The sequence below is a fragment of the Gouania willdenowi genome, chromosome 9 (genome assembly GCF_900634775.1).
Source record: "Gouania willdenowi chromosome 9, fGouWil2.1, whole genome shotgun sequence".
Taxonomy (NCBI): domain Eukaryota; kingdom Metazoa; phylum Chordata; class Actinopteri; order Blenniiformes; family Gobiesocidae; genus Gouania; species Gouania willdenowi.
The window spans coordinates 6,577,179-6,604,816 of record NC_041052.1 but is presented as its reverse complement, the minus strand read 5'-3'; the positions used below and the strand labels follow the sequence as shown (position 1 = coordinate 6,604,816).

The 27,638-nt window shown below is 35.7% G+C and overlaps 3 protein-coding genes across 3 annotated transcripts; 1 reads left to right on the top strand and 2 right to left on the bottom strand.

The window, feature by feature from the left end:
• Positions 1–2,415: 2,415 nt before the first annotated feature.
• On the bottom strand, positions 2,416–4,337 carry myl7 (myosin, light chain 7, regulatory). Its single transcript, XM_028457086.1, has 7 exons — positions 4,332–4,337; positions 4,085–4,186; positions 3,119–3,194; positions 2,949–3,053; positions 2,764–2,842; positions 2,619–2,667; positions 2,416–2,527 (listed from the first exon to the last, which is right to left on the bottom strand). Exons 1-7 carry the CDS (start codon positions 4,332–4,334, stop codon positions 2,423–2,425), a joined length of 519 nt encoding a protein of 172 aa, XP_028312887.1. The 5' UTR covers positions 4,335–4,337; the 3' UTR covers positions 2,416–2,422.
• A 1,470-nt stretch (positions 4,338–5,807) lies between these two features.
• gck (glucokinase (hexokinase 4)) lies at positions 5,808–13,430 on the bottom strand. Its single transcript, XM_028457517.1, has 10 exons — positions 13,389–13,430; positions 12,629–12,791; positions 12,395–12,549; positions 12,211–12,330; positions 11,981–12,076; positions 11,764–11,863; positions 11,486–11,669; positions 9,876–10,031; positions 7,382–7,615; positions 5,808–6,025 (listed from the first exon to the last, which is right to left on the bottom strand). Exons 1-10 carry the CDS (start codon positions 13,428–13,430, stop codon positions 5,878–5,880), a joined length of 1,398 nt encoding a protein of 465 aa, XP_028313318.1. The 3' UTR covers positions 5,808–5,877.
• Positions 13,431–20,217: 6,787 nt separating this feature from the next.
• On the top strand, positions 20,218–26,909 carry ykt6 (YKT6 v-SNARE homolog (S. cerevisiae)). The gene is made up of 8 exons (XM_028457600.1): positions 20,218–20,392; positions 20,893–21,022; positions 22,568–22,650; positions 22,889–22,989; positions 23,073–23,177; positions 23,323–23,388; positions 24,120–24,221; positions 25,702–26,909. The coding sequence occupies exons 2-8, from the start codon at positions 20,919–20,921 to the stop codon at positions 25,735–25,737; spliced, it is 597 nt and encodes a 198-aa protein (XP_028313401.1). The 5' UTR covers positions 20,218–20,392; positions 20,893–20,918; the 3' UTR covers positions 25,738–26,909.
• The last annotated feature ends 729 nt before the right edge of the window (positions 26,910–27,638 follow it).

Below are 27,638 nucleotides of genomic sequence, written 5' to 3'. Positions count from 1 at the left end.
TTAGATCGGGGCGTCTCGATGCAACCTTTCACTTCCGATACGATACAGATTATAATGTATGTCCTTTAGTATTGGACGATATTGATTTGATACAATATCAGCAGGAAAAACTGACCTATTTTTTATTAATCAGAATCAGAAAAAGTTTTTATTAAGTATAGTTTTTACAATGCAAGGAATTTGTTTTGGTGGTTGATGCAAAAACAGCAACAGTAGAATAATAATAATAATAATAAAATATAGAGGAAAAAAGATAGAAGAGGAAATATATACAATAGCCAATGCAATACATCAGTTTTAACATTAATATTCTAACTGTATTTGCCCAGTCTGCTTTCTCATTTAGGGATATTAAACTATGGAATAATCAGAGCTTCTTAGTGTAAATAATTTAACAACCTTTTCAGGAGCGGTTAAAGCATGGCTTTGAGGAAACCAGAAATGTTCTCACCTCTGATTGTATCAATAATATTTATGCACAAATTGTTTTTTTCTGCATGACTGAGTTGAAATCCAACTTGAAGTCTTGTTGCGTCTGTCAGTTAAATTCACTTTTTCACCGGTAGATTGTACATCAAAACTACAGATGGAAATTAGCTTTTAAGCTAGAGTCTGGTACAAACATCTCTGTTTTTAAAACTTAATGAATTTGTACGCTGTGATAATAAATTAATAAATGAAATTAATTGAATAGAATAGAAAAACATAAATTAGAAGGTCCTGAGAAATGACCTCAATAAGTCCAATAAAAACTATCAAGTTCAGTATATGGTGGGAATAAATGAGGGCAGGGAAAAACGTACTGGACGTTTTAGATGTAAACCAATGCTCTATTTTGTTGTTGTTGTTATTGTTGTTGTTGCTGGTATTAGAACGATATCAGATTTAAATATCGTATCGGGACACCCTTACTTTAACCTCTGATATTCAACAGAGTTCATCTTTCTTACCTGCAACAGGTTTCGTTTATTCTGCCTTTCCTTAAGTTCCTGATACCTGCAAACAATCACAAGAAGGATCATCTAACAAAGCCATCACTGCAAAAAAAAGGAAGAAAACATTACAATCAGTGGCTAACTTCACATTTATTTTCCTGTTTGGTGTCTGACTATTTAAAGCTGTTTCTCACCTTTGCAAATAGGAGTCACAGTTCCTGTAGCTGGGTTTGTCCTTCCTCTGAGTTCCATCTGGGCTCCACGTTATGCTTGAGTCGACCCCTACATCCACCCTGCCAGAGGCCCCAGAGGCAATCGGCATCTCTGCTGGGTGGACTTCAGACGTCAGCGAGAATTAAACTCAGACACATCTGGATTTAAACCTGCAGCTCCAAAAAGTCACATTAACTTTCTGTCATTCAGTTGTTGGTCGGCTGCTGGTGCTGCACAGGCAGTTTGGGAAGCTGTTTGTTGTGTGTATCCATGGTAACCACAGGCCAAAAGAATGGAGCTGCAGCGAGAGCTTAGTGAATGAGACGAGCTTAAAGAAAAGCCATCGATTCTTTCATTCAGCTTCACTGAAATAAAAGAAACTCAAACACATAATAAGTATAATCTTATGTGATTCAATGTATAATATAATAATAATAATATAAGGTGTCAGTGTGCATCAAAGTCAAATACAAAAAAAAAACAAAGAATCTTATGAACAACCTTTAATTTTTCATACACAGACAGCGAAGTGTTAAGTTTGTTAATCAGTATGTGTAAAATGTAATTAAACACATATTCATACAACGTACAGATTGATTGTAGACTGATGCTAAAGGCTTTTGGTTGGGGTCAATTACATTTTTCAATTACAATTACGTCTTCAGATATCCATGTACAATCACAATTTAATTACCATTACAATGACCAGAAATAGTTTTACAATTACATTGAAATTAAAAATTTTATGTATCCCCTGTAAGTCAAGTTTTCTTTATATAATGTCCATGTCAATTACAATTACAATTATCTGAACTCAATTACAATTCAATTATGATTAAAAGAGCAACATATATTTTGAAATTATATTTATTCCTTCTTCTTCTTCTTCTTCTTCTTCTTCTTCTTCTTCTTCTTCTTCTTCTTCTTCTTCTTCTTCTTCTTCTTCTTCTTCTTCTTCTTCTTCTTCTTCTTCTTCTTCTTCTTCTTCTTCTTCTTCTTCTTCTTCTTCTTCTTCTTCTTCTTCTTCTTCTTCTTCTTCTTCTTCCAAATGCACATTTAGATTTTGCAAGTCAACAAACAAGAAGCTTTAGAGAAGCCAAAGTTCTTTATTGGTAACAATTTCCAGCCCTTTTTAGCAAAAAAGAAGTAGTTTTAACAATTGTTCACATTTAGTTTTAACTGCTGTCCTTTATTGATTAGATAATAGCAGATAGAATTAAAAAAAAATGAATAACGATCATGAGATTCTGCGTCTTATGCTCATTGTTGCCATGTTAGGATTCTTCTTTCTCATCCCCGTGTGTGATGGTGTAACAGAGCGACTTGTAGTCGATGTTTCCTGCCGGGTCAATGGGAGCCAGAGCAAAGGCCTGTTCCACCTGCAAAATACATACATATCATATTGGTAAAATAGTGGTGATTATTGATCATAAGCATGTGTGTTTATTACAATAGAGAAGAGTCACAGACCTCCTCTGCAGTGAATTTATCAGCTTGGTTCATTAGTAAACGTTTAAACCTATAAAAGATAAAGATGAATAAAATGTTGCAGTACGATTAAATGATTATTATTATTTATTATTATATATAAGATGAACAATAAAATAGCTCGTACTCGTCTTTATTAACAAAACCTGTAGCATTCGGGTCAAAAAGCTTGAAAGCAGCCATTATGGTGTCCTCAGGGTCAGTGCCTACAGACCACAAACATGTATTATTTCATGTTTTAATGAAAGGTTTAGGATTTTAATTGTAGTTTACAATAAAAAAAATAAAAATAAAAAAAAGTTAGAATCTCACCATTAAGTTTTTCCCCAAAAAGACTCAGAAACACTGTGAAGTTTATGGGACCCTTTCCTTCGCTCAGCATCTCATCCAACTCTTCATCTTTGACGTTCAATTTACCTGTGACACACACAGTTATTTATTAGTAATAATTGGGTTTTGGATGTAAGAAAAACCTTTGTTACCCAGCTGTCCGTAGGTCTCCCTCAGGTCCTGTTTTTTTATAACACCGTCTCTGTCCTGGTCGATGCAGCCAAAGGCCTGGAACATAAAGGACAAAATCACACATTTCTGCTGCAAAATATAATTAAAATGAATCTTTTTGCTTGTCTCGAGAAATGAATCATGCAAAACATTATTCATTTTGTTGACTGTGCTCAATTTAGACTTGCACTATAATTTTTCACATGACGAAAACTAGAATAAAAATACATTCAAACAATTAATGCAGCATGACTTAAACAATGAAAAGAAGAATTATTTTTATTTTTAAAATGATCCCTTATTATCCTCCCTGTAATAAAGTGTTTCTTACCCTACCGTAGGGAGGGCTGGTGATGGTCACAATTATGCAATAAAATACATGTATTTATTTAATTGCAATAATAAAACATGCATTGCTGTCTATAAAAGATTGCAGTACATGTAGGGTTGACTTTTGACAGCATGTGTAGACATGTATATGCTGTACTTTTAGTTAACTACATTTTCAACAAATTTTGTTATGCACTGTGCAATAATTTGGGATTCAGTGATTTGAAACTGGACTAAATCTAAAAAGCACTTCTAATGTCTAAATCTGAATATTTTTTTTCTTTTCAGAACACAAAAAAAGAGGCTGAATCCAAATTTATTGTCAAATTTAATAAGGAAACTGATTAGATTTCATTGGGTAAAATGTATTCAAATTTCTGATATTCATAAATATCCATTTTTATTGTATTTAGTCACTGTTCTAATAAATTTAAAATGCCTAAAGTATTCAAACGGGAGTAGATAATATGTCTGAAAGCAACTTCAATTTTTCATTAATGGTTCTTGTGTCTGCAGTGAAAATCTTAAATAATTTGATTCAACAATGAAAAGACGTTAAGCTGTTCTATATTATCTATAAGAGTTGTTTAGAGACCAAACAAGCCCCCGTACTCTACCTCCTTAAACTCCTGAATCTGGGACTGCTCGAACATGGAGAAAACATTGGAGCAGGACTTCTGAGCTCCTCTCTGTCTCTTGTTCGAGGCCTTCTTGCTTGCCTGAGGAAATGAAAAAAATGAGATTTTACAAACACATTTATTAAAAGACACGCTAATCTCAGGTTAATAAGAACGAGGAACCCTCCTCAGAGCTGTAATATATCATTTCATTCCATTTTTGTGATTCCTGCTGTGGGTGACTTACCATGTCTGAGCGTCGTGAGTAACCAAAGCCGAGGTGTGATGCTGGGGTGGGTTTTTATGTGAGACCCATCTTATCTGCTGCTACCTATAATAGCCTGTGATGGCAGCTCAGACCCTTACATGGCCACAGCAGCTCTGTGTCCCTGATAAGAGCTGAAACATGCTGAACGCTTCTGTTGTGGAAGGAAAAATCGAGATATGAACAGAGAAGGATCATCACAAGTGGAAGTGACCGACCCCTGACGTCCCATAGTCACGTCACTGCTGAATTCCTTTAAAAAAAATAAACAATTTCAGTTTTAGGAAAGATTTATTTACATAAAACCACTTTCTGTGAACGAAAAAATGTGATGTATCATGTGTAATCAAAACACACTTGATGCTTAAACTACTGCCACTTTATTTAAGTCCACCTGCTCCACTACTTAGCAACACAAATAGAAAACCATTACAAATTATTCAAACTCATTACTGAAGTAAAAGTGTAGATACTCCTTGTTGTAAAAAAAATAAAATATCCATTACAAGTCAAAGTATAGCTTAGTCCAAATAATACTTAAGTGAAAGTAATTGCATTAAAAATATTTGAAGTATTGAAAGTGATTAACAAAGCTGAGCATTAATACATTCTGTCATTTTTGTACATTTGCTGTCGTTTTATGTATTTTAGTTGTCATTCTGAAATGGTTTAGTTGTATGTCTGTCATCCCTTTGTTTATTGTTTTTGTCAGTTTGTGTGTTTTTGTCGTAATTTTAGTTGTTGTTTTTGCTTTTGTCATTTTTGTATTTTTTTGTCTGTATTTTTCTATCATTTTATGTGTTTTGGAGTATTTTTTAGTAATCTTTGTGTTTTTTGAGTCATTCTTGGGTGTTTTTCTCATCCTTTTGCATATTCTTCAGTCAGATTGTGATTTGTAGGAGTTATTTTTGTGTATTTTTGTTGTTTGTCGAGTAATTGTTGTGCATTTACTTTGGGGTTGAAAGTCAAACACAAGCCTTTAAGGGGTAAATGTTTAATTTGGTTAAATTTGCATTTACAGCACAGACTGAGTGATTTAATCACACACGAATAAAACCCACATACTGGCAGGAATACACACATTTAAATAGACGAATTACAAAAAAACAAAAACTTTGCATTGCTAATAAGAAAGAAATACACAACTAAGTGGCAATGAATTGATTCAATCTTAAATTACAGTAGCATTTACAGAAAAAACACTTGCGATATGCAGCTCATCAGCTCTGGTGATGATATACACGTTCATTAAAAAGCCTTTGGACACGTTCCAGTGCTCCATCCCATCAGGTGGAGATAAATAATAAAACACAACCAGTTCTCTAACTTTGCAAGCGTTGAAGTTGTAAAATACTATCCAAGTCGTTTGCTGCCTTTCTTGTCTCACACGTAACACGTCTCAACCATAAACAGAGCAGATCTGCTGCACTTTGTGTGTCTGTGTCAGGTCGTCCACACTGACTGAGCAGAGTTCAAGCTTTCTTCCTCTCTCTGTCCTGATTGGAGACGTCCCAGCATTCATTGCGGTTTACTGGGCCAGCAGACATGCAGCCATCTTACAGGCCACTGCTGAGATGAGAGCTGCTCCACGGCCGCTGCCCTCCTCTGATTGGATGAAGGTGATCTCACAGTACGGTGTGAGCTCCCAGACCATCTTATGGAACCTGTCCCTGAAACTGAGACATGAAAACAGTCAGTAGCGTAAATTACTGGAAACCAGCATCGGGGTCAATTGTAATTGTAATTGCGTAATTAATGACAATGATGATGTAAATGTAATTGTAATTGAAATAATCAGTTGCTGTTGTAATCATAATTGAGTTGTAATTGAGTTCTGATAATTGACTTTGTAATTGTAATGGCAATTCTATAAAAAAAAACTGTCAATTACAATTTAATTAAATGTGGGGAAACGGCTTACACATACATAATTAGGGCTGTCACTTTAATTGCGAGTAATTAATTACAGGAAAAAATAACGCACTAAAAAAAACCGTTGATGAATTGTTTTGTTGTTTTTTGCACTCCAAACAGCGCAGAACCTTTCTCATTTCAAGAGTTCCCGGTACAACATATACCATAATATTGATAGAATACAAAAAGGGAGATTATCGAGCTTCTCAGCATTGATAAAAACACCACATGGAAAACAAAAGCCCATTGTTGTGCAAATTGTGCAAGAAAGAGTTTGCCGATCACCGGAGCTTTTGCAGCCTCCGCTACCATCTCACTGCTAAACATGTAGCAGCTAGCACGGACAGCTAACGCGGACACTCAGACAGTGCTAGCTGCAGCTTTCTCTGACAAGATGTCAGGGTTCAGAGCCAAAATGAATGTCCATGACTGACAAATGAACAAACTCACTGGATAAATATTATTGTCTGAAGGAAGGAAAAGTTCCGTGTTCATTAATTGTATTGCTCAGAAAAGTGTTCTTACTGTTTTTAATGTGCTAACGTATAACACTACATATGGACCTGATTTTTTTATTTCATTTGTGTTTTCTATTATTTGGAGATTGACAAAAGTACACAACAATATTTTCCCCTCATGGGACTATTATCACATACAGCGTTCAAGTCTGTTAAAAACAATATATCACTTTATAAAGCTACTTTGTTATATATCAATCTTTTGATCTGCCACAATAATATAATTAATTCAAATAAAAATACCTCAAGTTGAGGACTTTTCTCACCATTTTTAGAGATGAATTAATTACAGAGCATAATTTTTTTTGACAGCACTATACGTCATTATTAAAATATGTTTCAGATGAAGTTTTCCCACTACCTGTCACTTCAAGAGACGAGAAACGTGTTCAGAAAAAATGTATTAGCATATTTTACTGTACAGCAGATTTAGGTTAAGTTTTATGGGGTTATTTATTTCAGGCTCAGTAATTGTCATTAATTGAATTTGGAATGTAATTGGAAAAAATCCCAGTCACCATAATCATAATTGAACATGGATAATTAAAGCCGTAATTGTAATTGAATAATGTAATTGACCACACACAGCTCTAATCTCACCATGGGTGCAGCTTGTACACAGATCCATCCACTCCCACGGTGATCTTTAAGACCTCCTGACTGCGTCTCTCTCTCATTAAGTTGATGACACCAGCGAGACCAGCGCTACAAAAGTGAGCAGAACGAGTAGAGACGCTTTCACAAACCAGACGCACTATGTCACAGTCCAGCTCTGATGGGAGGACCCCCAGGGAGGACAGGATGTTGTAGATTTGTTTTCTGTCCCCAGAGTCACTGGAAGAAATGACAAAGAGATGATTAATGAACTCTGCCGATATTAAAATAACAGAAAAACTAAATGAATAAAAATAATAAGATAACAACAACGATAATATTACTTACAATAAAAAAAAAAATAATTATTACTATTATTATGAGTAGTAGTAATAATTATAAGAGAATAACAATAATTGTTAGATAGATATACTGTTTTATTTTAGCTGACCTAATGTGTACAAGTAGGAACTTTTCGAGGTAACGTGTGGGGTTCCTCAGGGTTCAGTGTTGGGACCATTGTTGTTTATTTTGTTTATAAAAAATAACTGTAAAGCCTCTGATACATTAAAGTTTATATTTTTTGCTGATGATACTAATGTGTTCTGTTGTGAGGACAATTTGAAAAAACTTTTGGATGACGTAGGAAAAGAGCTGAAAGAGTTCATTTGAATCATCCATCCATCCATTTTCAGACCCGCTTTCTCAGGGTCGCGGGGGTCTGCCGGTGCCCATCTCCGGCTCATACTGGGCGCTAGGCAGGGGTACGCCCTGGACAGGGCGCCAGTCCATCACAGGGCATCATTTGAATCAACTAACACTAAATTTAAACAAAACACAATGTATAATATTTGGAAACCGTTCAACTTCCTCAACCAAAAAGCTCACAAATGAAGTAGAGATTGAAAAAGTGTCTGAAATCAAACGTCTTGGTGTTATAGTGATGAGAAACTGGGCTGGAAATCACACATTAACTACATCAAGGGAAACATATCTACGCCAGTTGTAATTTTATATAAAATCAAATATCTCTTAAATACATTTTCATTATACATTTTGTACTGCTTCCTCATACTCCCATACATGAATTACTGTGTGTAGGTGTAAGGGAACGCATACAAGACAAATACAGAGCCCATCTTCATCCTACAGAAAAGAGCAATAAGAATGATAAACAAAAACACCAGTTCTTCATTGAACTTAAATACATTCAAATGTAAGGATCTGGTTGGCTACAAAACTATCCCAATTATGCACAAAGTTAAAAATCAGTTATTACCGAACAGTGTCTAAAGGTTTTTTCAGGAATATTCATGTTCAAAATACAACCAGTGAGAACCAACATGAATATTCACTGTGTCTCAATAAAAGGAGCTAAATTATGGAACAACTGCAGTGATGGATTGAAATGGTGTAAAACAATAGGCAGGTTTTAAAACTGACATTTTAAACAGATACAGAATAAGCGGGAAATGAATAACATCATGCTTACTGTGCATCCAGTGATATGTCATTTTGTTTTTGTTTTTAATTTCATTTTTCATGATGTCATTGGGATATTATTGGCTATGACCTGAACAGTGCTGTCGTAGGACAAGATAAGTTTTTTTTAACTTCTTCTTACACACTTTTCGAACAAAATCTGGTTTTGAAAGGATGAACAGTAGTAGAAAAATGTTGTAATAGCTATTTGCAAATGCCTACCATTATATATATTTTTATTTTTGTGAATATGTATACATATACATGTATGTTTGTTTTTTTCTTTTTCCTCATTAAGTTCAAAATAAACTATGAAATAAATTTCAAACAAATGCAATAATTCAAAAAACAATATTACCATACAAAAAAGATTTGATGCAGATGGTTTTCCTCCAGAAAAAAAACAATTACATATATTACTGCATACACATACTTTTTGTGTTTGAAAGGGAGTGGGTGGAATTTTTATTATTAGAATTAGTAGTAGTAACTATATGATGATATGATAATAATATGTATATTAACAATGATATACAAATTAATTTTATTATAAAAAAATTATTATTAGTTTTTCTTATTTTATTTCATTTCTGTGAATTCCATCGGTCGTAGTAGTCCTAGTAGTAATTATAAGATAATAAGATAATTATTAACAATAATATGTATTAATATTATTTTTTTTAAAATTGTTTTTATTATTTTATTTCATTTCTGTAAATTTCATCAGTAGCAGTAGTAGTAATTATACAATAATAATTATTATTATCATTACTATTATTATTAGTAGTAGTAATAATAGTAATTATAAGATAATGATATGATTATTAACAATAATATACATAGTCAATCAATATTATTGTAAAAAAAAAACTGTTATTAGTTTTTATTATTTATTTAATTATTGTTAATTTCGTCAGTACATAAGCTGCTTTTTTTTGCGCATAAATTCCCATTCAAGGACATCTGCCATAACCCGTGTAACAGTATTATATTTATTATGGTGTATACTAATTCTCACCTCTCCACTTGGGAAACATAACGTGTTTCAAAGCTGCCTCGTGTCTTCAGCTGCTCTGATGCTTCTCCGTTAAACAGCAGGTCTTCATTCACCAGTTTGACCAGAACCAGCCTCACCAGTTCACCCATGTACTTCCCACTGATCAACTTCTCATACCTCACAAAACAAGATGAGAAAACAACAAAGGAAATATCATCATGGACTAAAAGGTCAGGAAGGGATAAATGAGGCTCTTTCTTTGTTGTCTGTGGGAAACGGGTGCCATAGTGCGTTAGGCAAACAGTCATTAGGCTCATGGGTGCTGTCATTAATCTGACCACCCCACATACTGGCTGGGTGCTGACGTATTTAAAAGCAGTTTGAGGAAAAACAGCTGGTAGCATGGCAACGAGTCAGGTGAGACACGTCCCAAAGTGATGATTAAAGGGGCAAAATAACAGCAAAAGAGCAAAGGAGGCCAAGAGTGGCACCTTTGATGTGACCAACCACTCCACTAAGCACGTGAACGTTACTGTAATTGAGTTGCTTTTTATTGCTACTTCTAAATCAGTAAATTTACTTGTAAGTATGTTTTCAAAGAAGGAAAATAATTCATTACATTTTTACACCCAACCGTTAATTCGTAAATTATTATTTTTTGTTTTAAAATGATCAACGGACATTGTGAAACTACAAAAAATGAAATGACCAAACAACAATCAAATGCATCACATCACAGCTGACCAGTCAGATTAAACGTAACGCACCGCATCAAAACAACATTGAATGGAAGTTATTTTCCATTATGTTCCATTTCTGATCAAAGCCCAGCCATTTCCTATGGTTCAGGTTTGGGTTTCTACCTAATATGTTGTTACCCACATGGCACATTTGGCAAGGCACTGTTTTAGAGTTCATAAATGTAGCTATACTTAGAGCCGGATCATTTTTTATTTATTTATTTTTTTTGATTAAATTCATTGGTGTTATTTTATTTTATAAAGAATTGTACATTTTGAAAAACCTTTTATTTTATACAGATGCCTTTGTGGGAAAAAAAAAAAAATGAAGTTACAATTGTGCTTTTTATATCACGAGATGTTTACTGTATGCAAGGGATCCATGGCAAGATGTATTACCAAAAATAAACATACGGTGTGAAAGTAACTAGTAACTTTTACTTTGAGTACTATTTAGTTGAGCTACTTTTTACTTGTACTTGAGTTTTTTATGTATGACTTGCGTGTACTTGTACTTGAGTGGGATATATCAGTACTCTCTACACTTCTGCCTGTGATGTGATGAAGTCTGATCTGTGTAGAAAAATGTAATTTTAACCCTTTAAAATAGACGTGAGCAACTGGCAGATCCAAAAGAGACACAGAAATACACAAAATAACAGTAGAATTACTCGAACATACTAAAGGACAACACAAATACAGATATGTACTCCAAAAAACATAAGACAGCTACAAATGTACTTAAGTACAATTTCAATCAAGTAACAGTACTTCTACTTGAGAAGGATATATTAGGACTCTTTCCTCCAAATGTGAACGTGGAACAGTATATGCTAATGATGGCTTTGGAGCTCCATCCTGTTTGAACTGTGTTGAGCCTTTTTAACTCACAGTTGCTGTCCAGGGTTTATTGAGATCTCGTCCACCACTCTGTCGTACTCCAGTCTGAAATCCTCCAGCTCCCCGTTGCCTCCGAACGCCCCCCACTCCGTGTTCACACACATCCGACCCTCGTCTCCCTCCACCAGCTCCACTGTCCTCATCTCCTCCATGTAGCACGCATTGCAACCTGTCCCTGGATAAACAGCGTCACACAGACCACATGCTGAGCTCATCATCACACCCCTGCGTAGTAATAATAATCACATTTGTCTATTCATAATTCTTACCAACAATTATCCCCACTTCACAGCTGCGGTCCTCGTAGTAGCAGGAAATCATTGTTGCTACTGTGTCGTTCACCATGGCAACAACATCCATCTCAATGTCCTGACAACAAGTTATAAGAAACTGACAAATCAATCCCCCATGCTGGACAATTTACCTCACCTTCTGCTGCAAACTTGTGTTGTTGGCTTGATCATTTGAAAAAATGGTTTTACTCACTCCACGTCTTTTGATGGCATCCCTGAGTAAACCCACAACGTTGTTTCCTTCTGCTCCTGAAGCCTTAAAGCCTTTGGTCCAGTTGAGCAGAATTCCCTGTGAGACAACACACGTTTCTTTCTAAAGACGAACTAAGACTTGATATATTTATATGTTATCTGTTGACAGAGAGAGATTGTGACCTTTTCTTAAACGTCTAAAATGTTTTTGAACATATCCATGCACCACACCTTGTCTATGTCCTCGTGCCGCACAGGAAAAGAGAAGGTAAAGCCCAGAGGAAGCTTCCTGTGCTTGATGTGGTGTTTTTCCAAGAAATCGGACATGCACTCTGCGATGTAGTCAAAGAGCTGCAGAGACACAGAGAGGTAAACACTTTAAAATCATGTAGTACAAACAATGAGGAAGACTTACCATTTCAGCTGTTCCCGTCATGGCGTCTTCAGGGATTGAATACATTTGGTTTTTGGTCTCCACCTTCCAGCTCCCCTCCTCATCCTCACCCACTTTCACCAGCATCACACGGAAGTTTGTTCCCCCCAGATCCAGAGCCAAGAAATCACCCACCTCTATTACAACAGATATTACAAAATATAATGTATTAGTACTATTAAAATTATAATAATGATTCATATTAGGTGTATTTACCTGATCCTTCGGGAGTGGAACACACATATGTTGGAAGCATTTTGACACTGGCCTCCTCGTGGGTCTCCAAACGCAGCCCTCTTTTCATTTCACGCTGCATCCTTTCCATGATCTCTTTCAGCTCTTCTTTATTCAGCCTGAACTCTGACAGGATATGCTCCACCTGACCATCACATGACACATATATGAGCTAGACATGTACATCCATCATACAGTACATCCTGCTGTCAGAGTTACAGCAGTGCAGCAGAGACCAAAGGCAGAAAAGGCTCCATTGCTAATGTAAGGATGATAAAACGTGTTTTATAAAGAGTTTTTGGTCATTTATTAGAATGAGCATATCAGTGCCACAAGATACCCACAATTCTGGAAAGTGTCAACTAAAAAACAACACAAAAAATAATAATAATAAAAAAAAAAAAAGACTCCAAAAATATAACATTTCAGCAAAATTACACAAATTGACTCCAAAATGCTGACAACAAAAATAACAGAAACACACGCAACAATAAAATCCATAAAATGACAGAAAATATAACAAATAACAAAAAAAGATACACAAAATGTCTCCAAAACCACACAAAATGACAACAAATATAACAGAAACAACAATGAAACCCTCACATGACAGAAAAATATACAAAATAACAACAAAAACACACAAGATGACTATATAAATACACAAAAATAAATAAGACAAAAACTCAGACAAACTCTTTTCTTTCCTGTATTATTGCTCATTACAAAAGTCACATCTCACCGTCAGGATTTTGTCAATCATTGGGCTGTAGCTACAAGGCATCGGGCTGATACATGGCATCTTCACAGGTTTATCTAAACAAACGTGTGTGTGTGTGTGTGTGTGTGTGCGTAAGAGTTTGCTGAGTATGTGTGTGTGTGGAGTAAGTGAGATGTGAGAACACCTGGATGCACCTGCTATATGATATGCACGAGTAAAGTGGGCTGGACCTATAAGACAAAAACGCCCACACATATACAAGTGACAATAAACTAATTATTGAGGGCACGACTATCAGCATATCTTCATCATTTATCTAATGCTCAATTTTGCAAATTGCCCTTTTGAAATTTGTGAATCATATATATATATATTCAAACCTGTCTTATATATAGTTCAGAGATACATAAATATATAAACTTTTCTTATATACATTCAGACTTTTTTTTTACATATATTCAAACTTTCATATTGTATATATATATATATAAACATTCACTCACACTTAAAATAATCTTAAAAATAACTTTGTATTATCAAAAAATGAAAGAAAATAAATAAAATGAAAACTAACTTTACGTTTGCTTTCCTCAACAATATATATCATTTTAATGGATCATATTTCTAAAACAATAGTTGTACAGAAAGCTTTCCTTCTTTTTAGTTTGTCTTTTTCATCTGCCCATCTGAAAAATGACTTTGATCTTCTCATGTGTTATTTTCTTTGCTAGGATTAAAATGTTTTAGCAGTACTAATCCAAATAACAAAGCTGCACAATCACTTCATGATGCACAATTATTAACAAAAGTGAGTGATGTGTAAAAAAAAAAGTGTCTAAATTTAGAAACATTACAGAAGTGAATACCCTTAAATACTTTGCAGTTGAAGACCTTTTGATCTTGTCAGCTCCGTTAGTTTACCTGATCAGGGGTCAGGGGCTTTTTTTTTTAGATCTGACTGTAGAGTTGAAGGCATCGTGATCTCTGCCCCAGTGACTCTGGTCCTAATGACCCACTCATCAGTTTGTTCACCTCTATCCTTAAAACATGTCTATTCAATCTAAAACTGCTGGTAAACATCAGAACTGTAATAGTGCTTTATGTTACCCTGGTGCTCTGACATCATTTATTTTCCATTACAAAGACATTTTACAGGTTTGAGGATGGCAAACAGAGATAACCAGTCAAGAGCTGACAGGATAAGCTCAGTTTACTTTGCATCCATTAAGAGAAAGAGCTGAATGTGAACCATGTGCTCGTCAATGGCTGATCATTCGCTAAATTTAACCTCGTGCCCTGTTTGCTCAGTAACCTGCCTGATGGACTCCAGCTGTCGCTCACTAATTCAACTTCTTCAGATGCACAGCAGCATTATTCAAATAAGAAAATGTAAGAAACTGAGCATTAGAGCCCAGCCGATGGATGCATATCCAGGAATGTATAGCACACATTCATCACCATTAACGCCATGAGGTGGAAAACCTCCCAACACAGACCTGTCACATGGAACCAAAGCCAGCATCCAATCACATCACAGATGGATGAGATACGTATATATATATATACAGTAACCCCTATAAACATACAGTAGATAGATAGATAGATAGATACAGTAGATACAGTAGATAGATAGATACAGTATAGATAGATAGATACGATAGATAGATACAGTAAATAGATAGATAGATAGATAGATAGATAGATACAGTAAATAGATAGATAGATAGATAGATAGATAGATAGATAGATAGATAGATAGATAGATAGATAGATACAGTATAGATAGATAGATACAGTATAGATAAATAGATACAGTAAAGATTGATTGATAGATAGATGATAGATAAGATAGATACAGTAGATACAGTAGATAGTCGATAGATAGATAGATAGATAGATAGATACAGTATAGATAAATAGATACAGTAAAGATTGATCGATAGATAGATGATAGATAAGATAGATACAGTAGATACAGTAGATACAGTAGATAGTCGATAGATAGATAGATAAATAGATACAGTATAGATAGATCGATAGATAGATGATAGATAAGATAGATACAGTAGATACAGTAGATAGTCGATAAATAGATAGATAGATAGATAGATAGATAGATAGATAGATAGATAGATAGATAGATAGATAGATAGATAGATACAGTATAGATAGATAGATACAGTATAGATAGATAGATACAGTATAGATAGATCGATAGATAGATGATAGATAAGATAGATACAGTAGATACAGTAGATAGTCGATAGATAGATAGATAGATAGATAGATAGATAGATAGATAGATAGATAGATAGATAGATAGATAGATACAGTATAGATAGATCGATAGATAGATGATAGATAAGATAGATTAGATAGATAGATAGATAGTCGATAGATAGATAGATAGATAGATAGATAGATAGATAGATAGATAGATAGATAGATAGATAGATAGATAGATAGATAGATAGATACAGTCGATACAGTAGATAGATAGAGTAGATTACCTTATCCATCGTACCACAACGAGGATTACTGGATTACTTCCTGTGTGTCCCGTTGACCATCAGGGCTCCTCAGAAGTTGCTCCTTTCTCCTCAGTCGTTTCCTGTCTTGTGACTTGCTCTGGTCTTAATGGTAATCTGCCCTAAATTTTGTATTATTCAAGTTAAACATGATGATCTACTTTGACTTAATAATGCTTTAATGGTTTGGCTCATTAACAGTGATAAAAAATCTTGGATTACTCATCTTACTCTTAATATTTGATAATAATATTCTTCATTCAAGAAGCTCAATGAAAGAAATGCATATGGTTTAAATATTATTTTGGAATATTTTTCTTGTAAAGATGTTGAATCTTCTGTGCCAGTTCTTTTCCATTCATTGAACGTGTTAGCCAAAATCCACTCCAAGAAAAAAAAAAAAGTCAAAGTCTTTTAATCCAAAAACTTTGTTCCATGTATGGAAATTTAACTTCTTGGTAGAAAAACCAAATGTCCAGTTTTTAGGTCAACCCCAAGAGTTATTGCACAGTTTGGTCAGAGAAAGATGTTTTACTTTCTCTCCTGGTGCGTCTGAACTCTCAGCAGAAGCTGCTACAGCTGTTGCGGTTTCTGTGCCAAAATGATTTCAATGCGTGGCCTGGGAAATGAATTACAGACACACTTCTGACATGGAAAACACTTACTTACGCCGAGTTAAGTGACCAGAATAAAATTGTTAAATGGAGCAAGATCGCCAGAGAAAACAGCAATTGAGGGAGGCATGTTTTTGGTTGGCAAAACATCTGGTAGACCTAAAACATCACGAAAAATAACAATCATTTTGAGCTAAATTTATAAGACAGATTTAACTAAAATAATGATTAAATGTGACTGGAAAAATCCTCATCATTATTTCAATTCTTTTACAAAAAGGTACATTTTCAATGGCAATAATTCAAGAAAATCCAGATATCCTCATTTAAAACTAACAGGTGTTTGATTGCAATCTATTGTATCTCGACAGATTTATTATTGTTTTTGCAATAAAACTGATTTTGTGTCCTCTGCCATTTCTAACCTACATTCAGACATTGCAAACAAATGCAGACATTTGTTACAGACAAAAACTTCATACACGGATGATCTCCTGCTCTACATAACATGAAACAGATTTAGAGAAACACATCTTATTTCTTTCCATTCTGACATATGCTCTTTTGTATATAAATATACACACACTCAAAAAACCCTCAACAACAATGAAAATGTAGCCGCAAGCGGAGAGAAACGGCCCTCGCCTTTGCCGCGCCGCCTTTGCTGCGCCGCCTTCGTCAATCTGCGGAGCCTTCGCTGCACCGCCTTTTTGGTGCCGCCTTCGATGCGCTGCCTCAAGTTCATACAAAGACATAATAACAGTGAATTGTATACGATCTATGCATTATTATTGATTTGTTCAGACAGAAATGTACTATTGAGATATAAACTTAAACATATTTATGATTTTTGTTGTTGTACTAACACATCCAAGATCGTTGCTGGAGTTGTAGTTTTAGTTGTAGTTTGACTTTTTTGATCGAGGGACCAAAAACAGAAGTTTGTGAAAAATTCCAAACATTTTGGATTTTTTTTTTTCCCATATTAAATTGTCTTCAATGCGCTAATTTCCTCTTTGCTCATCCAACCTTCAAACACATACTCATTTGGCCATAATTAACAACTCTACTACAGCTCCAACTACATGAATACATACTTCCTACAGCACTGTGCTGGTATTTTAAATGACTGTACATTTAACTAGAGCTGCAACTAACGATCGTTTTTGTAGCCGACTAATCCATCCATTATTTTTTCAATTAGTTGACGAGTCACGATTATTTTTCTGTTTTGAAGCACATATTTTGGACTGCTTTTTTAGCGCACCTTCTTAAATCCTTCCTCCTGTTAATGTGTCCTTGTTGTATCTTTTACAGAGGAACTAAAACAATGACATAAAACATGTATTTTTAGTGTAGTTGTTATATTAACACATAAAATATTGAAATTACAATGAAATCTAGAATAAATTAAATATCACAAACTCAAAGTGTAAGTGGTCTTGAACAAAGTAGTAATAGTAAACAAAGAGAATAAATAAGTAAGTTTAAAAAGCTGGAGCTAACCTGTCTGCAGGTTGTGGAGGTAATGGGGTTTAAACCAATCACAGAGTTCCTTCCACTTGAATTAAGTCCATAAAATAAAATAATAATTAATAACATCTGGTTTTAAAGAATCCTTACAAGTTAAGAAATGTCTAATTAATGTTATCAAATCACACAGTTGATAATAAATGAAAGAGGTTTACTGTTCAGAATAAACACTAGTATCAGCAGAAAATAATATTTCAAAGCAGGTACGTCACTAACTGACTGCAGCTTTATATGCTGCTTTATAAACATGAGACAGAGGGGCGGGGCCTTCGCCGGTACATACATAGACTGTAGGAAATACATACTGTACATAGCACTGCGCGAAGGATACTGACGTGCTCACTTTTGTGGGCCACCATTTAGTCCGGTTACAGTCTGTCACGACATCCGTCCATAGGGTGGTAGTGATTGTAGTGTTACGCTCTGAGTCAGATCTACAAACAACAACAAAAATATGAAAATGACTCAAAATACACAAAACTAAATATTTATACAAAAAATACACAAAAGACAACAGAAATGCAAAAAACTACACACAAAAAAGATACAAAATGACACTACTTAAGGCAACACAAAACAATAATTATACAAAAAATGCACAGATGGCATAATACAAGCAACTAAACAATATTTATACAGGATAACGACAACAGAAATGCACAAAAATATACAAAAAGGCTCCAAAAACACACAAAATGATTCCAAATAACATATATTACAGAAAAATACACCAAACGACAACAAAAGCATGGAAATGACTCAAAATACACTAAACTAAATACACAAAATGACTCCAGAATCACTAAAATGGCAACAAAAAACAATAATTGTACAAAATGCACAAAAAGACAACTGAAAGATAAAAAATACACATAATGATGACTTCAAAAAACATGCATTACAGAAAAATACAACAAAAATATGAAAATGGCTCAAAATACACAAAACTAAATATTCATACAAAAAATACACAAAACTAAATAGTTACACAAAATGATCCTGAATCACAATACAATGGCAACAAAAACAATAATTATACAAAAAATGCACAAAAACACAACAGAAAGATACACAAATACACATGACTCAAAAAAACATACGTTACAGAAAAATACACCGAACAAAAGTATATACTGTAAAAGTGATGATGAAGTCATGCACATGTCCCATAGAATTAGACCAGGAAAATCTTACCCACATTTTGCACCTGCAAATATACTCCTTATGCTCCCACATGAATGCATATATTTCTGACGGGCACTGTACTAGTCTATACTCGTCCAGTATTCATGTGCAGCCTGAGACATATTTAATTACAGTACAGCTTGACCAGTCAGGGCCTTCTTTAAACACTCACCAGAGAGACTTAGATTATACAATCAATCTTTATCAATCTGTGTTTACAACACAACAATTATTAACCCTCCTATTATGCTCAAATATTACCAACACATTTTACCCTTGGAGTCAATTTGACTGAAGGAATATTTGCCTCCAGGAAATTATTTCCAGGAACTTTTTGACCAAGTTTTAGTGTCAGACACTTTGTTTATGTGTTGAAAACCTAAACATGATAATGAAACCTTCACCTGTTCTGTAGCGCCACCATCAGGGCAAACTTTTACATTTGAATGAATTTATCTTGAATATTTTTTATCCAAATCTTCTCAAATTATTTTAACATTAATGACCACTAGAGTATGAACCCTTTTGAATTTCTGGTCAGATAAAATTATCTAGATTTATATTGTATATCACCATTTTGAGAAAATATATTGAGATATGAGTTTTGGTCCATATTGCCCAGCACTAGTAGGAATGTTCACAGCATTTTATTGTTAATAAAGGTCGACCTACCAGACTCTAATCATATAATTGTATTTAGTAAGTGGTTATTTTAGATTTATTGTACACCTGTCTTAAAATATAAGGGATACTGGAGCTTGGTTGGGCGGGTGGGACGACTGGTAGTGGGCGCCAGAAAATTTCCCTTATTTTCAAATCCAAAACTTGACAGGTATGGACTTTTTACATTTTATCTCGAGGGGATCATACATTTTATTTTTAAAGATGTGACTATGTTGTATTTTGTACAATATTAAGTTGTGAATATTTGCACTAAACAGCATAAGTGCAGGAAACAGCTCCGTGTCTTTGTTTCACCCGGGATGATTTGGAAGTCGTACCGGGGAAGCACAGTGACGTGGTGTTTGTTGATCAGTGCTTGTGGGGCTAATTAATAGTCAGCATAAGCTGCTTTCTTTGTTTAAGAACACATCGTAGTTATATTTGACAAAAGCTAAAAAGGTGTTTTTATTGGTTCTGACGGAAAGCCGACGTTTAGCAGAGGGTAAGTCGACCAAGGCCTGCCGGAGACCTGTTAGCATAGGTGGCTAGCGGTAAAGAAACCCGGTTTAATACCCCTTATACTGCATATACAGGTCTTTTTGTATCTGTTAACACGCCAATCTAAGTATTAGAAGCTCCGTGGACTTTAACAGACCTGCATGGTTACTCTTACTGAAGTGTCAACTTAAGTAAAGTTAAATAATTCTCACTTTCCTGTGTAAGCCCGTGTTACGTGTCAGCTCGTGTCCGTTTTAAATGGTGTCGGACAGGGGAGTTTACCTAGCTGACGTCGCAAGGTAATGTTGACTTACTTTGTCATGTTAAACCTGTTTAGTCATGGCGACATTCAACAGTTTTACACTGACTAAGTTGTTCATCTCCAGGGACACAGTTAGAAGCGGGTCTCCAGTGCACACGGTCACCAGTGAAACCATAACAGCGATACGGAGATTAGCTGGAATAAATCCTCATGTGACTCTGCTTGTGTTCTGTGTGCATCAGTGACTGAGTAACGGAGAACAGGCGACATGAAGCTCTACAGCCTCAGCGTTCTTCACAAAGGAGCGACCAAAGCCAACCTTCTGAAGGCGGCCTACGACCTTTCCTCCTTCAATTTCTTCCAGCGCTCCAGGTTCGTCTGACTGGTGATGAATCTGGGATCATCTAACCTTCCTGACCTGAACCTCACCTACATTTGAGTCCAGTAAACAGATATATATTCCCTGGTTTATGCTGCGTTCGATTGCACTCGGAACTAGGGCTGGACGATATGGACCAAAAGTCAAATCTTGATATTTTTTCTCAAAATGAAGTCTGACCAGAATGACAATTCTGGGTTAAATTAGTTGATGCAAAAGGCTACACAAGCACATTTATTAACTCATTCAGTGCCAGCCATTTTCAGATTTTCTACCCCCTTCAGTGCCAGCCGTTTTTGAGCAGTTTGACTGATTTTAAAAGACCAACAGAATATTTTCTACTATGACTATCTGAAATCTGATAACAGATTCTGAATGATTGAAGCCTCTACTTTCATCAAAAAAAAAAAAAAAAAATTGTTTCTGGCTCGTTTTGTTCTTTTGAAATCATCAGCCATTGAATAGAGCAATTTTATACAAATCTTCAGTTTCAGAGCAAAAAGCTCAGAAAACAGCCTTTTTCTAAAAAAAAAAAAAAAACTTTAGAGCTATTTTTTTTTTTTGCTTTAGTGACAACTCTAACATCTGAACATTGTTTCCTTATATAAAACAAAAATACACTGACACAGGGCTTTTGATGGCAAAATTATTATTATTTATTTATCTGGGTCAGAGTTGAATGGATTTCTTACTGTATTTTGCCCTTCCTCCAAGTTTCTCTCCCGTCAGTCTGCACACACGCAACTTCCTCTTCCTCCCAGACATGCAGTGTGTCACTGCGTTCCCTGTTTTTTTTTTTTTTTTTTTTATTGTTTTATCCCACCATCGCCACACTATCCATGAGTTCCACACATGCTCTGGTCGAGTGTGCGCTGCTGGGAACGTCAACTCTTGTACGTAGCGCCATTTTCTGTCTCGTAAAGGCCTTTCCTCCTCTCCCTCTTAAAGGCTGGGATACACTGTGCGATTTTTTCAATCGTTGCACTCAGCTCCAGCTCAAACTGTGCAACTCAGATGCAGAGCCCGAATGTGCGCAGCTCACGATGTATGTTCTTTCCACTTCCGGGTTTTTCTTCTTCATCTGTTTTAATGGCGACTCTTCAGTGTTCTCTTCTAATTTGTACGTTGCATTTCCCGAAACAAGAACCCGATGTGTCGTGTATGGACGTACAGTGTGAGCAGTCAGATTGTCTCAGAGTGTCGGTCCGTACAGTGTGAGAACATGAATCGTGAGCTGCGCACATTTGGGCTCTGCGTCTGAGTCGCACAGTTTGAGCTGGAGCTGAGTGCAACGATTGAAAAAATCGCACAGTGTATCCCAGCCTTTAAGAAGGAGAGGAGGAAAGGCCTTTACGAGACAGAAAATGGCGCTACGTACAAGAGTTGACGTTCCCAGCAGCGCACACTCGACCAGAGCATGTGTGGAACTCATGGAAAGTAAAGTAAATTTCCTGGAAAAAGTTGTCTGAATAAATGAGACATAACATTATTTCTGAGTGCTCTTGTTTTACACACATTCTGAAGTCTGTTTGTTTTAGTCTTCAGGAGTTCATGACCTTCACCAGTGCCTTGATTGTTGAACGTTCATCTCAAGGAAGTCGTGCCTCTATCAAAGAACAAGGTAAGAATGGACTAATGGATGTTATTAAGATCATGTTTTATTAACTGTAAACCCCTAAAGACAGATTAATACAATCCAATAAATCAGCTCATAGATTAATTAGGAACATTTATTGATGTGTTATCTCTTTGCATTATACAAGCTTATCATAGAAACATTCTTCCTTTCTGGAGACCTGTTTTTCTGCTCCATCAACATGCTGTAAGTCATGCTGAACGTCTTCCTCTTCCTCCTGCAGAATACATGTGCCATGTGTATGTGAGGAACGACAACTTAAGTGCTGTGGTCATTGCAGACATTGAGTATCCACAGAGAGTGTGTTTCACTTTGCTCGACAAGGTGAGAAATGAAGGCGCTGCAGCTCTAAATATAGAATACAATGTGTGTGCTCTTACATTTTTTTTCCCTCCTCCTTTCTGCAGGTATTGGAGGAGTTTTCTAGACAAGTGGACAGTATAGACTGGCCCACTGGGAAACCTGAAACCATTAATTACAAAGCTTTGGACATTTATCTTTCTAAATACCAGGTGAGTTTGTTGCACTGTGGTCACACTCATTAAATGAAGGACCAGACAAATGTGTTGCTGTCTTTATGCCTTTAAAAAAAAAAATGTAGTCTGAATGGGATGAAATGCTAATGCAGCACTCTGATTGGTTGCTTTGGTTTGGTAGAACCCAAGAGAAGCAGACGCAATGACCAAAGTACAGGCAGAGCTGGATGAGACAAAGGTCATTTTGGTAAGTCATCGCTCTCACCCACAGATATTTGTAGCACTTATTGCTGTAGACCAGGGGTGTTAAACTCATTTTAGTTCAGTGGCCAAATACGGACCAGTTTAAGCCTAAATGGGCCACAGATTTTTGGTGGGAAAAAGAGCAAATGCAACATTAATGTGCCCTGGTTTGCACTTCAATGTATAAATGATATATAAACAATAAAGAATGTGAGTATATCAGTCCCTTCAAGATTTTCACTTAAGTGTCCCTGATTTGGGAAAATTTTCATGTGGAATAATTTGAGAAAATTTGCCAGAGTTATTTAAACAATTTGAGATTAAAAATGGCTGCTGTCATGTGATATAAAAACTGGGAAACTGAGCTCTGTAAACATTCTTGTACTTGGAGGCACTGAGGTATCTACACCTGTAGTAGTTGGTCATTTACAAAATGTTTCATGTTTCTTCTATCATTTCTACTTTCTTGAGCGAGACAGATTTGATGCTCTAAAGGGGCAGATTTGAGAGAAACACTTTTAATTAAAAAAAAATCATCTTGAAACTGAAACTGTCACTATCTGATAAAAGAAAGATTACCTCCCGCAGTTTTAAGATACATCTAATGCAGAATGTCGAAGTTATCACACTCTACGATTATTGCATGGTTTATTATTATTATTGCATCTGTGTAACAAAGATTTTATACATTTAGTGAACATTTCAAGTATATACTGACATGTTTGCTTTGTGCAGCATCACACCATGGAGAGTCTATTGGAAAGAGGAGAGAAACTGGATGATCTCGTGGCAAAGTCGGAGCACTTGGGAACCCAATCCAAAGCTTTCTACAAGACCGTAAGCACTGATTGGTCTGTAACGTATGTGTGTCATAGAAATGTGCCAATTCATTGGTTATTGAATTAATCGTGATTCGACACATGAAGATTCAATAGCAGTTCATAATGTTCAAAAATCGATTGTGTTTTCTAATAACTAAATGACAGAAACACGACCGCTGCTCACGGAATGAAAGTGGCGGCAGAGCACACTGAAGTGGAAGCATGTTAACCAGCTCCTTTTTTTACACAACAACTTGAAAGTGAAGACAGCAATAATGATGAAGAGCTGCACATTTGTCTCAGCACGTACATTCCCTGCCATGATTTAATAATTGATTGCGTTCTTTTGGAAGTCTTTATTTATTTTTACAGAATACGCTTTTGTGTTCGATCAGATTGAATTAGCTGAACAAGCTAATTTAGTTATTTTTATATATTTGTGTTTCTTTTGTAAATGTTGGATTTTGTGACTTGATATAAATACAGATAATAGTGATATATTTGTTTGGTTACTTTAATGAATGGATACCAATACATATACCTTGTTTAAAAGTTATGAAATAACCAAAAAGTAATGAAAAGGAAAAAAGATGTATAAAAAAATCGTGATAATCCTTAACTCATTCACTGCGAGCCATTTTCAAAACAGCTATCCCCCTCAGTGCCTGCCATTTTAGAACATTTTGACTGATTTTTAAAGACCCACAGAATATTTTGTACTATGACAATCTAAAATCTGAATTAGACTCTCTACTTTCATCAGAATCTTTTTATTTATAGATTGTTTCCTGCTCTGAGATTCACAATCTCCCCTCATAGTGCCATTTTTTGCAAGATTCTAAAAGAATAAACTCTACTTTCATCAGAAAAAATAATTGTGTTTAGCTTATTTGTTCTTCCGTAATCAGCAGTTGAATATAGGTCAGTTTCATGCAAACGCCAGTTTATGAGCAAAAGGCTGAGAAAACAGGCCTTTTCTGAAAAAGTCTGTCAGTGACTTTAAGGCTTGTTGATTGTTTTCTCTCACCGTCACAACATTCTCAATAGTCTACTTAGTTCCACACATGTTCTGCTAGACTGAATTGCTTTGAGCTGCTGGATAATTCACAATATCCCTTCGTAGCGCCATTTTCTGTCTCGTAAACGCCTTTCCATCTGTTGATCACGGGTGATTTCTCATCCAAAGGTGCGTTGCTGCCACCGGTTGGTCACTACATCATAGTACATGCCTGATATTCACAGGAGAACTCAGTCACACTGTCTCCTACCAACTCCAGTCATAAAACGCAACTGACATACATATTCGTCAATGTCAGTGAACGTTCGGATTTAAAATGAATGTTTGTCAATGGCAGTGCGTGAGTTAATATAATAATCGTTGATTGATCGAATCGTAGCACCCTTAATCGTAATCACATCGTGGGGTTTCTTAGATGGCACACCCCTTGTGACTCTGTGTCTGTGTGTGTGTGTCTGTATGTGTGTCCACTCTGCAGGCGAGGAAACAAAACTCCTGTTGTGAGATCATGTGATGACGCTTCCTCGTCCATGCGGACAATGCCTCTCTCTGCCTTTCTGCTTTTCCTACAACTCCCATCATGCATCAGCCACCGGCTCTCTACAAAGTCCCATTGGGTCCTGTCCGGTCCTTATGACAAGGCACCAGAACGGGGGCCCCAAGTGTGTGGGCGCATGGATCAGCGGCTCCTCTGGACTGTGACTGATGGGGGCTGAAGGAGTGATGGGGTTTGGTCAAGAGATGATTCTTCACCTCCAAGGTTCAACATCCATGTGGTGTGTCAGTATCAGCTGGAGACTTAATAGTGTTGTAACCCTACGTGTTGGTGTTGTGTTGGTAAAAATATCTCAAAACCAGCCTTGCCCGTTTTGACAAATCTATGCTTTTAAATATTTAACCCGGGTTTCTTTTTTGCTTCAGTGAAAAACTGACAATCATGGAAAAAACTGTGTTCAAACAAAAATGTCACAGTTCAGGTTCTGTTCCTCAGAGCTGGTCTACAACATGTACGTACACCCACTAGGTGGCCTCGTTTGTGTAACCTATTGAATCTGGAAACCTAAACAAATTTCTGGATTTTACTCTGATTTTAAAAACATTTTTCTATTCAGGGATATTAGTTGCTAAAGCTCGTTATTTTCTGTTGATTTAAATGAATTCGTCAACATTCCCACTTTGGATGATGGTGTAGCAGCTGAGTGATGAAGCTAATGCATAGCTGTGGGAAATTGGTTTTCCACTTTGATATCCAACACCAACAAACTCACCGCACAGCCCAGGGTTTGTCTGCTCCATCGCTCCAAACTGACACATTTTCTATTCTTTACTCTGACTGAAGTGAGCCACATGAGACCCCCACCATGCTCAGGGGGTTTCTTGTTTATTTTTATGCATTTGTCGCATTTCTAAAATCTTAAAAGTACAAACCGAGAGAGTGTTGCCACATCCTTCTTGTTCTCATCTTGTCAACACTCCACAGCTATCTACGGAAGAGGATTAAAGCCACTGGGAAAAAAAAGATCACAATTGTAAAACATGTTTTTAAATCACATGGTTATCTTTTTTGTTGGTCTTTTTTTTTGTCTTGATTTTCTTTTTCTTTATCTTTTTTGTCTAGATTTTTTTTTCTTTTTTTATATTCATCTATTACTAGTTCGTTACCAAAATAGTAAAGTGATAATCTGTCTATCTCTTGATTTTTTATTTTTAGTCTTAATTTTTTTTTTTTTTTTTTTTTTTTCATTTTTTTGTCTTGATTTTTTTTTCTTTTTTTCTTCATTTTCAACTGTTTCAATTTTGTTACTGAACTAGTAACGGATTAAAATGAGAAAAAGAGTTTTGACCAAAAAAAATTAATGATCAATAAAAATAAATAAAATCTAGACTTTCAAAAAAAACCCCACAAAACAAAACATAACCATATAATTTTTAGTGTTCTACAATTGTTTGATTTTTTTCAGTGACTATTTCTTTTTCCCAGTGGCCCTAATCCTCTTCCGTTGCTTTACTATAGTCACTTTTTTTGTTTATTACATGTAGGTCTGTGGGAGCAGCCGTGTCTTTTCTTTCTCTTACTGCTTTTGAACTCACCACGAGGAGAGGCCTTTGTATATTTTAGCTGTTTTTCTCTATGTGTGGAACATGTGCTATCGTAACATCCAGCTGTAGCTGCATTGATGCCGAGTGCCTGCGTTGTTAATCTGTGAACGGTGTGTGTGGCGTCGTGCTTTTACAGTGTAAACTCTAGTGCAATATCTGCAGAGTGACTATTGCTTTAATATGACCTTTGCACATTCGTTTCTCTCGTCTAACCAAACACATGAAGCTCGTCCATGTGCTTTCTGGACGCGGTTTAATTTGTTCCTTTAAAAAAAAAAAAAAAATACAATAAAATCCCCATCTGTGTATTTGTCT

Excerpts from the sequence above, each read along its gene's own strand:
- gck (XM_028457517.1), bottom strand. The coding sequence starts at position 13,430 with ATGCCTTGTAGCTACAGCCCAATGATTGACAAAATCCTGACG. Across the intron at positions 12,550-12,628 it reads TTCCACTCCCGAAGGATCAG|AGGTGGGTGATTTCTTGGCT; the intron begins GTAAATACACCT and ends CTGTTGTAATAG. Across the intron at positions 11,864-11,980 it reads ATGCCATCAAAAGACGTGGA|GACATTGAGATGGATGTTGT; the intron begins GTGAGTAAAACC and ends ACTTGTTGTCAG.
- ykt6 (XM_028457600.1), top strand. The coding sequence starts at position 20,919 with ATGAAGCTCTACAGCCTCAGCGTTCTTCACAAAGGAGCGACCAAAGCC. Across the intron at positions 21,023-22,567 it reads AATTTCTTCCAGCGCTCCAG|TCTTCAGGAGTTCATGACCT; the intron begins GTTCGTCTGACT and ends TGTTTGTTTTAG. Across the intron at positions 22,651-22,888 it reads TGCCTCTATCAAAGAACAAG|AATACATGTGCCATGTGTAT; the intron begins GTAAGAATGGAC and ends TTCCTCCTGCAG.
- myl7 (XM_028457086.1), bottom strand. Across the intron at positions 2,843-2,948 it reads TTTTGGGGAAAAACTTAATG|GCACTGACCCTGAGGACACC; the intron begins GTGAGATTCTAA and ends TGTGGTCTGTAG. Across the intron at positions 2,528-2,618 it reads ATAAATTCACTGCAGAGGAG|GTGGAACAGGCCTTTGCTCT; the intron begins GTCTGTGACTCT and ends TGTATTTTGCAG.